The sequence below is a fragment of the Zootoca vivipara genome, chromosome 7 (assembly GCF_963506605.1).
Source record: "Zootoca vivipara chromosome 7, rZooViv1.1, whole genome shotgun sequence".
NCBI lineage: Eukaryota > Metazoa > Chordata > Lepidosauria > Squamata > Lacertidae > Zootoca > Zootoca vivipara.
In genome coordinates this window covers 80,337,638-80,350,777 of record NC_083282.1, presented here as the reverse complement: position 1 = coordinate 80,350,777, position 13,140 = coordinate 80,337,638, and the positions used below count along the sequence as shown (strand labels likewise).

The window sequence follows — 13,140 nt, the reverse complement described above, 5'->3', positions numbered from 1 at the left end:
GAAAACTGAGGTACCACTGTATTCACTTTTATAACATGGTTTGTGTGTGTTTTTTCTTTTCTTCCTCTGTCCAAAGATAAGAACGAAGATGGCATAGAAAGGGCAAAAGTTAAAAACCTTGGCGCCTCTAGAGAATGCAGCTATTGTGGGAAGTATTTCCGCTCAAACTATTACCTCAATATTCATCTCAGAACTCACACAGGTAAAATGAATTGAACTCTCTTCATGATGGTTGGTCCCTGAACTGAAGGAAATTTCATGATTAGGATAATTTCAGCTTTGGTGTTTGATACACTTCCCAGAATCAACTTGCTGCATGTTGAGGAAATACAGTAGCCCCTAGTTGTGACCTCTAGACAAATGAGGTGGTTAACTCCAAATTTGTGACCTCTAGACAGATGAGGTGGTTAACTCCTATTGACTCCAAATTTCCAGAATTGTGAGCCAACTGGAAAGGATATTGGAAATTTAGGGATTTACAAATAAGAGAGCACTGCTGCTTGCCTTTTAAGATTTTAGTCTCTTTCCAGAGTATGTAGTGTTCAGTGAACTCCAGAGAACTGTGATGTTCAGTGCTAGAAGCTGTAAGTGTGTTGGGAGGAGAGGCTATTACACATCCATTTTGACTCCAGGAATGTAAGCATCAATCCAGGAATGTAAGCATCTTCATCAACATTGATGGCTCAGAGCCCACCTCAAAGATATAGCTTGTAGAAGGACGTGGAAATTCTCAAGTTGCTTTGCCACTTGCTTGCGGGTGGGGGAGTGTGGTGAAGGTCCTTGACATACTTTTGCTATTCCAGAAGGATGTGATGGCACTCCTTAGTGTTCAGCTTCAGTTGCTTACTGCTACATGTCTCAATCCTGATTAACCAAGAGACTCACACACGTGAACCTCTTGAAAATGTATGCAACTATAGGGGGGATTAGCACCTTTGCTATATGCTTTGTTGTTTAGCCTTACTTTTCCCCTCTGTTTAGCAAAATGGTCATCTTTAATATTTTTGCAGCTGGAACTCCCTCTAAATCAGAGGTCTTAGTACTTAGTGAATCTCCAGTGTTAGATTTTGGCAAAATATTGATTCCCCCAGCATATTCAGTGGAAATGGGGAAGGATAGAATAGATTCCCTTCTTGTGTTCTTTTAGCAGAGGGAAATAACTCTTGACTTCTCGTTTGCAACTCTTTCAGGTGAAAAACCATACAAATGTGAATTTTGTGAGTATGCAGCAGCCCAGAAAACATCTTTGCGATATCACTTGGAGAGACACCACAAGGACAAGCAAACAGAAGCTGCAGCAGATGTGAAAATTGACAGTAAAGGTTTGCTGTCTTCTCAGGAGATGGGCTTTTTGCCAGTCGGCGATTGTGCTCCGGAAACCAAAAATCTGAAAAGGCTCCTGGAAGATGCCAAAGATGCTAAAGGAGGCCCACCTGTAAAACAGCAGAAAGAAATGCTTTCCTCTTTTCAGACTGCACTGAACAATATCACTCAGGACACAAATAAAGGTACAAACTATGGTGGCTCAAATGATGGTGCATCAGTTCCATGCCTTGAAAACTTCAAGTTGGAAAAAATTGAAATAGAGCTTCAGGAAAACAAGCACGTTGATAGGTCTGAGAAAAGGAATTCTGTTTTGCCAGAAAGTGTGCTTTATTCTGGTTCTGTGAAAGGTGAAACAAATATGGCTCTTCTAAGCGACATTTCAGAAAACTCGAAATGCAGACTAATAGCTCAAGAAAAGCCCTTAAATTTATCTACTGGCTGTTCTCTGGATGCTTCAGTAACTGCTGCTTCTCAGTGCTCCTTAGCAACCAGCACCTGCTCCTTTTGTACTTACCGAACACTATATCCAGAGGTTCTAATAATGCACCGGCGATTGATGCATAAGCCCCCCAATAATCCCAACACTGCTAATAAAAATAGTATCAGAAATAGGGCAGCTCTTAAAGCCAGACGTACTGGATGCCCACCTTATCTTCTGGGAAAGGATGTGCACCCTCTGCCTCTTAACCCTGGGAAAATCAAGTCTTCCTTGCCTACCCAGTCAAAATCCCTGCATGTGGAGAAGGCTAAACATTGTCCCACTCTACGGAGCAAAGCACCTATTTTTTCAGGGTTGAACTCTAGCAGCTCGGCACCAAGTAACTTGAAATCATGCAAACTGCAAGTGATTGGAGGTCAGATTACTAGCTTTAGACAACAGCAAGAAACCCACAACAGCCCTAATAGCACTCCTGTACAGGATAGAGGGAAAAAGCTGGATCCTAAAGCAAGAGTTTTGGCTTCTCAATTAGGCATAGCAAGTAGCAACATAAATGGCTCTCTTGAGACTCCGTTGAACGAATCTGCTTGGTCAAGCAATCGAGGAATAGAGTTTCTCAGTAACAGACCTGCAGGGAATATAAACTTGGAATTTGATGGACTGCCTTCTAAAAGAGCGAGGCCTAATCTTTCGGCTCCGGAACAGATTGACCCTACGCTGTCTCGGAGAGGGAACGATGCTGGCAGATTACATATTGCAGGCAGATATGCAGGTCTGCTACCTCAGGAATATTCACACACCAAACCTGCTGCCTCTTTCTTCCCAGCCAAACAAGGGCTCATGAGCTCTGAAGTAGATGCTATAAATCCAGTGACTATTCTGAAGCCATACGAAACATATGGTCCTGGGCCATATTACAGTTCCTGTGGATCAAGTAGCAGCCAAGTCCCCAGCTCTTCAAAAGAAGGTATTCACACTGCGTTTCAGCACTTTAAAAACAAACGAATGCTTTCTGCTTGCTGAATCAAATCATCATGTTTTAAGTGACTGCACTGCTCACAAAAAATTAGAATTTACCAGCCATTTATCTAATCCTCAGTGTGTATTTAAGAACTTGCATGTGATTGCTGTTGTCTCATTAATCCTGGGCTTATTAAATGTATCTGGGGGAAAATAGGATAGCAGGCATATATTTACTTGCTGCTACAAAGTGGTGCCCAATCACAACTATGGTAAAAATTTGGATTTCTCTGTGGGATATTTTTACTTCTGCCCCAGAGGAGATCAACACATGGCTTCCACTGTGAACCCAAAAATTTCCCATGCAGACATTGTAAGATAGGTCACTCTGTTTTTCTTTTTCTGACCAATCGCCAGTAATAATTTCTTTTTTTTAAAAAAATGAGAGTGATCACTTACCGCCTCCTTTACTTCCCTGAGCGGTTCTATTACCAGAAGACAGGGATTTGGCATCCCACTATGTTTTCACACAGCATGTTGCTAAGAGCAGCTGCCTTCAAGCTGCATAGTTTCTGTTTTGCAGAAACTGTTGTGCATGTAGATTTTATGTCAGCCACCCTGGGTGCTCTTTTGGGAGGAAGGGCGGGGGCAGAAGAAAAGAACAATTAATTAAAAATTAAAGGAGAGAGAACAGCCCTAGTTCCTGCCCTTTGTTATACAGCACTGGGCGGGTTGGGGGATGCTAGGTGTGGGACTCCCTGCTTCCTTTTCTAAACTTTGTAACTTCTTAAAGCTAGAAAGAAGAGTTATGCCCTATGCCAGGTTGGAGAAGGTTGCAGACATGCCAAATTCATGTGTATAGCTGGTGACCACACCTGCTGGCCTGAGTCTTTAAGTTCAGGTGGTGACCATTTTGCGCATGTCCAGTTGACGTGACCAGTAATGTATGGGTTGTTTGAATCCACAATCCAGGATGGGCTTATGTGCACTTGGGGGCCAGGAATGGAACCCCCACACAAAATGGTCACTGCCTGTATATGTATGCCCACTCAGAGAAAAAAGCTTTAGCACAAGATGTGCAACCTGGACTTAGATCCAGGGCCAGCACAAGGCTGGAGAGTACCTGGGACAAAGTACTCTCACTAAAATGCTGCCTTGTTACCCCTCCCGAAATAATAGTTTTCCAGGTGCAAGGGGAGCAGCGACAGGGACAAGTGGGAACAGACAGCAGTTGGGGGCCATGCAGTACTGAAAGTAGTGGAGCCCCAGGTACCTGGAATATTTCCTCAGCACAGGGAAGCACTAGGTTCAGTCAGGTGGCTGCAGCCGCAGATTTCATTTCCCCAGAATGCTTCAGAGCTGCAAACTGAAATTGCAGAGGGATTACACATTTGCGTAGGGCATTGGGTTTATTGAAGATGGCGACACTGGAGCTGCTTGGCCCTTCACAGGTCCCCCCCCAACACAGGACCCTTCACAGGTCCCCCCACCCAAATTAAGAAAGGAAAGGGGGATGCCACCAACAGCTACAGGACCCCGGGGATTTTTCCAGTCATGCCATGTGCTGATTCAGCACTTGCCTAATACACCACATGAAGCGGTAGTATGGTAGTGGCTCATGTAGCTTTATCTCTGGGATGGTATGGACTTACTGTGGCTGTATGTCACAGGAGCAGTTCCTGAATTACATTAGTGATATAATTGCTACTCTCCCTTGGCTGCAGTGAAGTACAGTAATAAAGAAAGCACAAGGAAGCATGTGGGAAGTGCCTGCATCTACATTTTCATGGCCTGTAATGGTGACGAGGCTTTCTCCATGTGTTCAAATCGCTCTTGTGCAGCTTCTGTATTCCTCTTTACCAGAGTGGTCTCAATCAGATTATTACAGAGTTTGTTTTGAATACTTCAGGAAATTATGTATGCTAAGAGTTGGGACAAGGAGCAGCTAAAGTGCTTTGCTGCCTCAGGCCAGGGTTTTCACTAGGTGATTTGAACCCACAGTTCTACAAACATGCTGCCTTGTTTTGCAATAAGGCTGCGTTCACATGGTTATTATTCCAGCGCAAGTCCCCCGTCCCGTCCCCCCACCACCAAATTTGGGTATAAAACTAGCAAGTCAGTTGTCTTGTGGAAACAAATTGGTAAATGGGTACATAAAATGGGAGCTTGATTTGGCTTGTGCAAGGAACCTGTGCTAGTCTTGTAACATTTTTTTTGCACCTCCCACCCAGCTTTAAAACAATTGGATTCATGTTTTCATGGTTTCAAAAGGAGTTGGTGCTGTTTTGAGGGGAAAGCTACTGTATAGCCACCCCCCCAAGCTTATGCAAAAAAGCTCCATGGTTCATTGGGTCCTGACCATTGTGTTACGTTGAGGTATGCAGATTATTATCATCGGCTGAAGTAATTCTTCCAGCATTTTGCATTCAAGATAGATCCAGCTGAATTCATGAAAACAATCAAAATGTTGCAAAAAGTGTGTTTATAGACAAGTTATGCATTTGAGCAAGGGCAGAGGAAGAATGCCATGGTTATTTCACTAAGTTCTTGAAATTAGTTTTGTGGCTATTTCTGGCCTTACTGGCAATGTCTCCTAATGTGCTGATTTTTTATTATTATTAGGAAAAAGGCCAGTGTCGTATCAACACTTGTCTAGCACCATGCTGCAGAAAAGAGGTTACGAGAGGCTTATTGGCAATACACATAATCGACTGAATGACAAGAGAACATGATTCTGCTGCAATGAATGGTAAACAACTTTTTTAAAAATTTACCTCAGGAATAAGGATCCCTCCCCCTCCCCACAATTCACATATTGGGAGGAGGAACAGAAAAAAGTCATGAGAATTGATTGTTCTAGACCTAGGGAGCAGTCCTAAGCTGTGTGGTTTCTCCATTTGAAGGAGAAAAGGGTGCTGTGTGAGAGGATTTGCTCTGTTATGTAAATATGAGTCTGAGTTACCAAGCACTCTTACTGGGCTTATTGAATGAATGGCTTTGGCCCAGTAGCTTTGATATTCCAGCAGTCAGGGTTGTCCTATATTGCTGACCCTAACAGTTTAAGTATCCACACTTCTTTATCAACAATGTTTGTGTGTTGACGTATCTCAAATAGTGTATGATTCACTTGAAGATTCCCCTCCTCACCTTCCTGGAAATGTTTTCTTACTTCATTTTCTAAGTGTAAGTCCTTCATTTACCTTGTCTGACCCTCCTAGTTTGACTTGTTTACAAGAGGATATGTGGTTAAGGCCATTTAACTGGAACATTCAGGTCCTTGGTAGTGCACTAAAACTAAGATATAACTCTTGTAAGGCAAGAGTGGGGGAAAATAGGTAACACAATGGCAATGTGTCACTGATCAAGCATTCCTTTATGTAATTGGGGAGAATTTGCCATGGGGGGGGGGATGCTATTTTCCATGTTCTGGCACCAGAGTTTATAATCTGTAGCCTAAAGTTCAATATAGTTTTTCCTACATATGTAATCACTTTTAAGTGGTTACAGAAGACAGGAGTGCCTGGCATGCTATGGTCCATGGGGTCACGAAGAGTCGGACACGACTAAACAACAACAATTTCTGTTGTTTCCAGCCCCACTGTGCTGCTTTTTTTTGTATCTGTTGTGAGTCATTGCCATAGAACCCTTTTTGTTTGTGTGTTCCAGGTATGAAGATGGCAAATTTTGATTTCCCTTGCAGTTCATCTCTTGAGAATAATGAATGGTGAAAGCTACCAAACTAAGCTGTGATTGTACTGTTGTATAGAGAGAAACACTACAGTTCTGTAATGGAAGGTCTGACCCCATTTGTACATTGTGGACCTAAACACTGTCTTCTCAAGACTAGCTTGCAAAGAACTGGCAAATGCATCTGTTCCTGATCTTGAATAATATTTTTTCTCAGAATTATCATTGACCAAATATTCAATATAAAGTATATTTTTGCATACTTGAGTGCTGCTGAAAAGAGATCCAATTTAGAAGCTGTGTGTAACCCTTTGCACCTCAGGTAAATCTGTGCATTGAGTGTGTCTGGTTTAAATACTGGGATTATTTTTGTATAAGGGTAGTAGTTTGTCAAATTTTGTTTTGTGCTTTAACCTATGTACATTTTTGAAAATGTTTCCAAATGAACAACATACTTTTGTTTTCATCTTATGCAGAGTTTAAATACCAGCTGGAATAAGGCAAGAATAATAACACAAGTACCACAATCTTTTTAAAGAAACCGTGTACTTTATTTTCTATCAATAGGGAGTAACACGTCTCATCATCCTTGGCATGCAGTCACAATTCAGATAAAATGCTTTCTGGCCTGCAAGCTATTACTGAAGAGGGACTTGTGCTTGCATGAGAGAGATTCCGTTTACCCCTCTTCCTCCTAAATATTTAGTTTTGACTCCACAGATGCATCATATTGCAAAAATGCATAGCTTTAAAAATACTTTGTACATATGCCTGAAGCAGAAAACAACATTCCTGTTGAACCCTGATGCAACTTGTTGTACCAGATACAAAACTTTATATTTGCAAATATAGTACTCCTTGTTTGTCCAGCAGCCAAAGCAAGGACATGACCCACCCATTCATGTAGGCTGTATGCATGGGAAAAAGATTCCCACGTGGTACTATGAAGTCCCATTCCACTCCCCACCCCCACCCCACCTCCAACATTCCTGTCCATTTGGGGCCAGAATATAAAGCCATGTGCACTGCCATTACTTTCAACTGAAGGCCTGTCTCGCTTCCCCCTCCCACCTCACCCCAGTCCTCCACAGATCTACGCATATGGAGCAACTGTGGGCCTTCCCATGTTGAAGGCAATGGCCTTCACATTTCAGTGTGCCCAGGGCTATGTTCACCAAAGCAAAGAGGAATGGTGGTGGCTTTACTTAGGGATCCACTCCTTTACATTTGGAACTGTGTGCTGTGCATGCAGTGCAGCCCCAAGTTGGTTTGATAGGCTTGTCAAGGAACTGTTGGGTTGTGTGTGTGTGTGTGTGTGTGTGTGTGTGTGTGTGTGTGTGAACCCAATATTTTTTCCATTGGACGTGACAATAATGAATGGAAGAGCTGTCTTGTTATCAGCCATGGTGCTGTGCATATGGATGATACAGCATGTGAAGCCTTTAATGACTAACTCATTCTTTTCTTTGGGTTTGGATGTCAAACATTTCCAGGAAACAAATGGTTTCAAAAATATTTTTTTGCACTGTTGATTGTGTGTTTCTTATCAAATGTAAAACGGCAGAACACAGACTTTCTTGGCGATTCCCCCACAACCCCATATGCAACTTTGAGACCTTTTAAATTAATTTCTTACTTCCTGTGTATTAAGGGATATGTAATTTTGATGTCTCTGTAAAACTGGCAATGTAATGAAGTGCTGTGTATCAGGAAATTGTACACAATTTACCATTTTCCTGTTCATAAGCTGAGCCATATGTACATAAAATCTAGATTTGTTTTCCTAGTTTTGCACTTTTATAGCCTATTTTTTGAAGATAAATTTGCGTGGAAGATGGTTATTCTATTTTTGCCTTACCCTTCAACGAGTCTTATAGGATGTGTAAAATAACTTGTCTGTATCCTTTTTTTCAAGTAATGAATCTTAAAATATTAAAGACCAGGGCTATGTTTAACTATAGTTTGTATGTTTTTTTTAAAAGAATCTTCCTCTTCCTCTTTGTTTTGGTGCAGTTGTTCTAAAACTCTGTCTCTCTTCAGTTTGGAAGAGAACAAAGAACACTTTCAAATTTGACTCAGGACATCTCTCTCGTGTTACCTTTATTATGTCACAAGAGCTGCTCCAGCACAAGCTTCCTCCTTCCCTGCAGAAATAATATAAGTCCTGCACTTGCTGGGTTGGTTTCCGGAAGGGGAGACACTGGTGAGGTCAGGAGTCATGGTGTGGGTTGACCCTTTCCCCGTGGTCTGGAGTTTCCAGTGCTCCTTTTGCAGCACAAAACAAAGCAGCTCATATATTGTGAAGTTAACACAAGAGATGCCCTCAATTGCAGCTGTACACCCAAACATTTCCATGCAAGCCCTGTCAAAACAAGCAGGAGATCTGCAGCAGCAGTGCTTCGTAGATTGCAGCCCTGGTCTCCAAAGTAGGTTTTGCCCATCAGTATTAACTATGGGATACTACTGGGGTTTTTTTGTTTTGCAATAGCAATGAGTATACTGGTACAAATTATCAATTTGTTGTATTTATTTCCTACCATCTTGATTTGTTTTAATTGTGGAACTTCCCTTAAGTTGTCAGGCTGTAGACACCATTCAAGTCATTTTATTTATGATGTGTTTTCAGTTTAGTGGAATATGTTATTACATGTGGATGTAAATACAACTTGGTGTGTTTTTTTGCAAATACTCTTGTCCTTGTTTCACTTTCTGAACACTAGACAGACAAAATTTTACTGGGTGGTTGTGCGGTTTTTGTTTGAACGCTGGTTGCATACAAAATTCCAAGCACTGAACCGTCATGCTGCAAGAGGACTAAAGCAAGAGAATTACTGAGGAGTGTCTTGCTGAAGAGTGGTTGCTGAACAACTCTAGGCACGCCTGGAGGATGCAGACCATTTGGATCCCTTCCAATTGGGATTCAGGCCTCATCATGGGACTGAAACTGCCTTGGTCGCGCTGGTTGATGATCTCCAGCGGGCTAGGGACAAAGGTGAGAGCTGTTTCCTAGTTCTGCTGCATCTCTCAGCGGCCTTTGATACCATCAATCATAACATCCTTCTGGACCGTCTAGAGGAGCTGGGAGCACTGTTATATAGAGGTTCCACTCCTTCCTCCTGGGCCGTGTCGAGAAAGTGGTGGGGGGGATGAGTGTTCAGACCCCTGGGCTCTCACTTGGGTTCTGTCCTCTCCCCCATGCTTTTTAACATCTACATGAAGCCGCTAGGAGATATCATCAGTGGGGTTGGGCTGGGTGTCCATCAATATGCGGATGATGCCCAGCTCTACCTCTCTTTTAAATCGGAACCAGTGAAGGCAGTGAAGGTCCTGTGTTAGTGCCTGGAGGCAGTTGTAGGATGGATGGCGGCTAATGGATTGAGGTTGAATCCTGACCAAGACAGCAGTACTGTTCTTGGGGGACGGGGCAGGCTGGTGTGGAGCACTCCCTGGTCCTGAATGGGGTAACAGTGCCCCTGAAGGACCAGGTGTGCAGCCTGGGAGTCATTTTGGACTCACAGCTGTCCATGGAGGTGCAGGTCAGTTCTGTGTCTAGGGCACCTGTCTACCAGCTCCATCTGGTACACAGGCTGAGACCCTACCTGCCTGTGGACTGTCTCGCCAGAGTGGTACATGCTCTAGTTATCTCCCGCTTGGACTACTGCAATGTGCTCTATGTGGGGCTACCTTTGAAGGTGACCTGGAAACAACTGATTCAGAAAGCAGCAGCTAGACTGGTGACTGGGAGTGGCCGTCGAGACCGTATAACACCGGTCCTGAAAGACGTACGTTGGCTCCCAGTATGTTTCCGAGCACAATTCAAAGTGTTGGTGCTGACCTTTAAAGCCCTAAATGCCCTCGGCCCAGTATACCTGAAGGAGTGTCTCCACACCCATTGTTCTGCCCGGACACTGAGGTCCAGCGCCGAGGGCCTTCTGGCGGTTCCTTCACTGCGAGAAGCAAAGCTACAGGGAACCAGGCAGAGGGCCTTCTCGGTAGTGGCACCTGCCCTGTGGAATGCCCTCCCATCAGATGTCAAAGAGATAAACAACTACCTAACATTTAGAAAACAGCTCTGTTTAGGGAAGTTTTTAATGTGTGCCATTTTAATGCATTTTAATATTGTTGGAAGCCGCCCAGAGTGGCTGGGGAAACCTAGCCAAATGGGCTGGGTACAAATAATAAATTATTATTATAAAGATGTGTAATGAAGGTGCCAGGCAAGTACCAAGAAACAGTATCCAAAAAGAGCAGTCTCAAAAGAATTATCACATGGAGCTGAGTTTGATTTCCTCCCACTTTTGCTATGATGCTAATCTTATAATCTGTGATTCCAATGCAGATTTGGTTCTTGTGTCTCCTGTGTGCCATGCAGGCAATCTGCCTTAAAAATAAGAATTAAGCACATATTTATATTTTTTAAAAAGCAATTTGGCACATTTTTTTAAAAGTACAATCAGCTGGAAAAAAGATTGAAAAACTTATTGGGGTTGCAATGAGCCAATCCGTATCGTACAAAGGCAGTTTGAAGCTTCCACTGCAGTTTCTTCCGAGTGTGATTCACAAATGGAACATGCATGTCTGATCAGCAAAAGGCCACAAACTTGTACATTAAAGTAGCTTTAAAAAAAACAGGATACATCTCTTCCATACAGAAACATGAAAGTATCGCTTTTTGTCTCTGACAGGCACCCTCGCAAAATTAGGTAGCAATTTGGGAAGCAAAATCTTCCTAGAGGCTTTTGCTTCTGCTGGAGTTGGTTATGCATATTTCTCAGGTGAAGAAGGTCTCCTTGCAGCTGTTTGGATCGCTGCCAAAAAGAAACCCCAAGGACTAATGTGACTACTGTATCCAAGAGCTGTTTCATACAAGCAGTTTTACACACACATTACAAGTGTACACATCAGTTTCTTCTAAAGCAAGTATTGGCACCGTGAGCATTGACTACTGCCTGATTAATGCTCACACCAAACAGATGAAAGTAGCTCATGCCAAATCAGACCAGACTACAGGCTAGTACTCCCATTCACTCCCTGACAAGTCTTGCCACAGCAGCTTTACAATAAATCAGGAATGGGGGGCTTGTGCTCCTTTCTGACTGCAGCTGATGGGAATCTGGAGACAAAGAGCGGTTGGTGAACCGCTGGCTCCTCATCCCTGGAGGGCAGCTTTAAAAACAAAAAAGCTGAGGATAGCAGGGAGTGGCTGCCCCCAAAGCAGAGAGCCAGTCCTGTTGTCACCCCTGCTCAGTGGCAACTCCCAGGTGTGTGGTTGTCTGTTCTGTTGAGCCTTGACTACAGATTCAGGTGCCGTAAATATATGATGTAAACTGCTTTACTTGCAAGGTTCTATGGGAGAGGCAAGGGTTAAAGAGCCAGTGGGGGGGGGAGGCCTGTAAAGGAAGAGACGAGCACCTGGGGACATAGGAAGCTGTTAGCCCATTGCTTCCTGTGCTTCAGTATTGTTTGCACCAGGGGCTGGGTAACCACTTTCAGCCGGTAGGCTGGGTCAAAAAGTTGACCAGCCCTCTATGGTCCAAACGGAACAAGTGGGCATATGTACAAACATTGGTTGCCACATGACAGTAGGTGGATTGCATCCCTGCTGAAAATGGGGCTTGCATTCTGCACCAAAGTTTAACTAGCACTGCCATTTAGAGCTCTGCTGCAAAGGAACAGTGGTGCGCTCTAAGCTGTGTGCTTTACATGTGTGCCAAGGCTACATATCCCTTGCCTGATGTCAGGTGAGTGAGTGGTGTTGATCAAAAACAGTTTTGCTGGCTAATTCAGCCTATACCAGTGTTTCCCAATCTTGGGTCTCTAGCTGTTTTGGGACTACAACCCCCATAATCCCTAACTAGCAGAACCAGTGGTCAGGGATGATGGGATTTGTAGTCCAAAAATAGCTGGAGCCCCAAGATTGGGAAACACTGGTCTATACGTTGTAGATTTCCTACAGGTAGTTTACAGGGGCTCCTCCCAGCCTTGCCTGGAGATACCAAACCTGGATGCAAAACGCTTGCTCTACCCATGAGCCACAGCTCCCCGCCTCATTCTTTCCCCATCAATTGGCTCTCTCAGTCCCTCAACATACTAGCATTATGATTCCTCCGCACATGCAAGGAACCAGTCATTCAGTGTGGCAGCACGAGAGCCTGTGCAGAGTAGTGGTTGGTGTATTGGACTAGGACCTGGGAGACCAGGGTTCAAATTCTACTCTCAGCCATGAGTTTCACTGGGTGCCCTGGGGACAATTGTTGCCTCTCAGCCGAGCCTACCTCACAGGGTTGATGGGGTTAAACAAGGGGGAGACCGCCTAGAAAAATGTGGGATATAAATGCAATAAATATAAATAAATAAAACACTTTAAAATTCATAGTAAGTAGTATATAAAGTTTGTTAAGCAAAATGAGACAAACATGGGGATTGGGAGCCCTGTGTTTGTCTCATAATCTGCCAGGTGACTGACAACCATGCTTATTTTAAGATGGTACTAGAGTCCAGGAAATGTACCAGGTGAAACGAGACCTAAAATGATATCTTAAATATATATATATATTATTAAAGGTTTTCTCAGTTTACAAAGACATGGGCAGTGTCTCTCATAGCATTTTTACAGATCAGTTTCAATTGTTGAGACATTGGGGAGGAAAAGGGGGAGAGCGGTAGATAAGGGGAGGGTGTGGGGGTGGTGTGACAATGTTTCTAGTTTCTAAAATGATATCTATTGA

The 13,140-nt window shown here is 43.4% G+C and overlaps 1 protein-coding gene across 2 annotated transcripts in view; it reads left to right on the top strand.

Moving 5' to 3' along the window:
- ZNF217 (zinc finger protein 217) overlaps nt 1-12,929 on the top strand; it is a 34,162-nt gene extending 21,233 nt beyond the window's left edge. For both annotated transcript variants that reach the window (XM_035122934.2, XM_035122935.2), the window contains exons 3-6: nt 77-202; nt 1,191-2,732; nt 5,348-5,474; nt 6,392-12,929. In XM_035122934.2, coding sequence (XP_034978825.1) covers nt 77-202; nt 1,191-2,732; nt 5,348-5,457 — 1,778 coding nt within the window. In that variant the 3' untranslated portion in view covers nt 5,458-5,474; nt 6,392-12,929. The remainder of the gene's footprint in view (nt 1-76; nt 203-1,190; nt 2,733-5,347; nt 5,475-6,391) is intronic.
- The last annotated feature ends 211 nt before the right edge of the window (nt 12,930-13,140 follow it).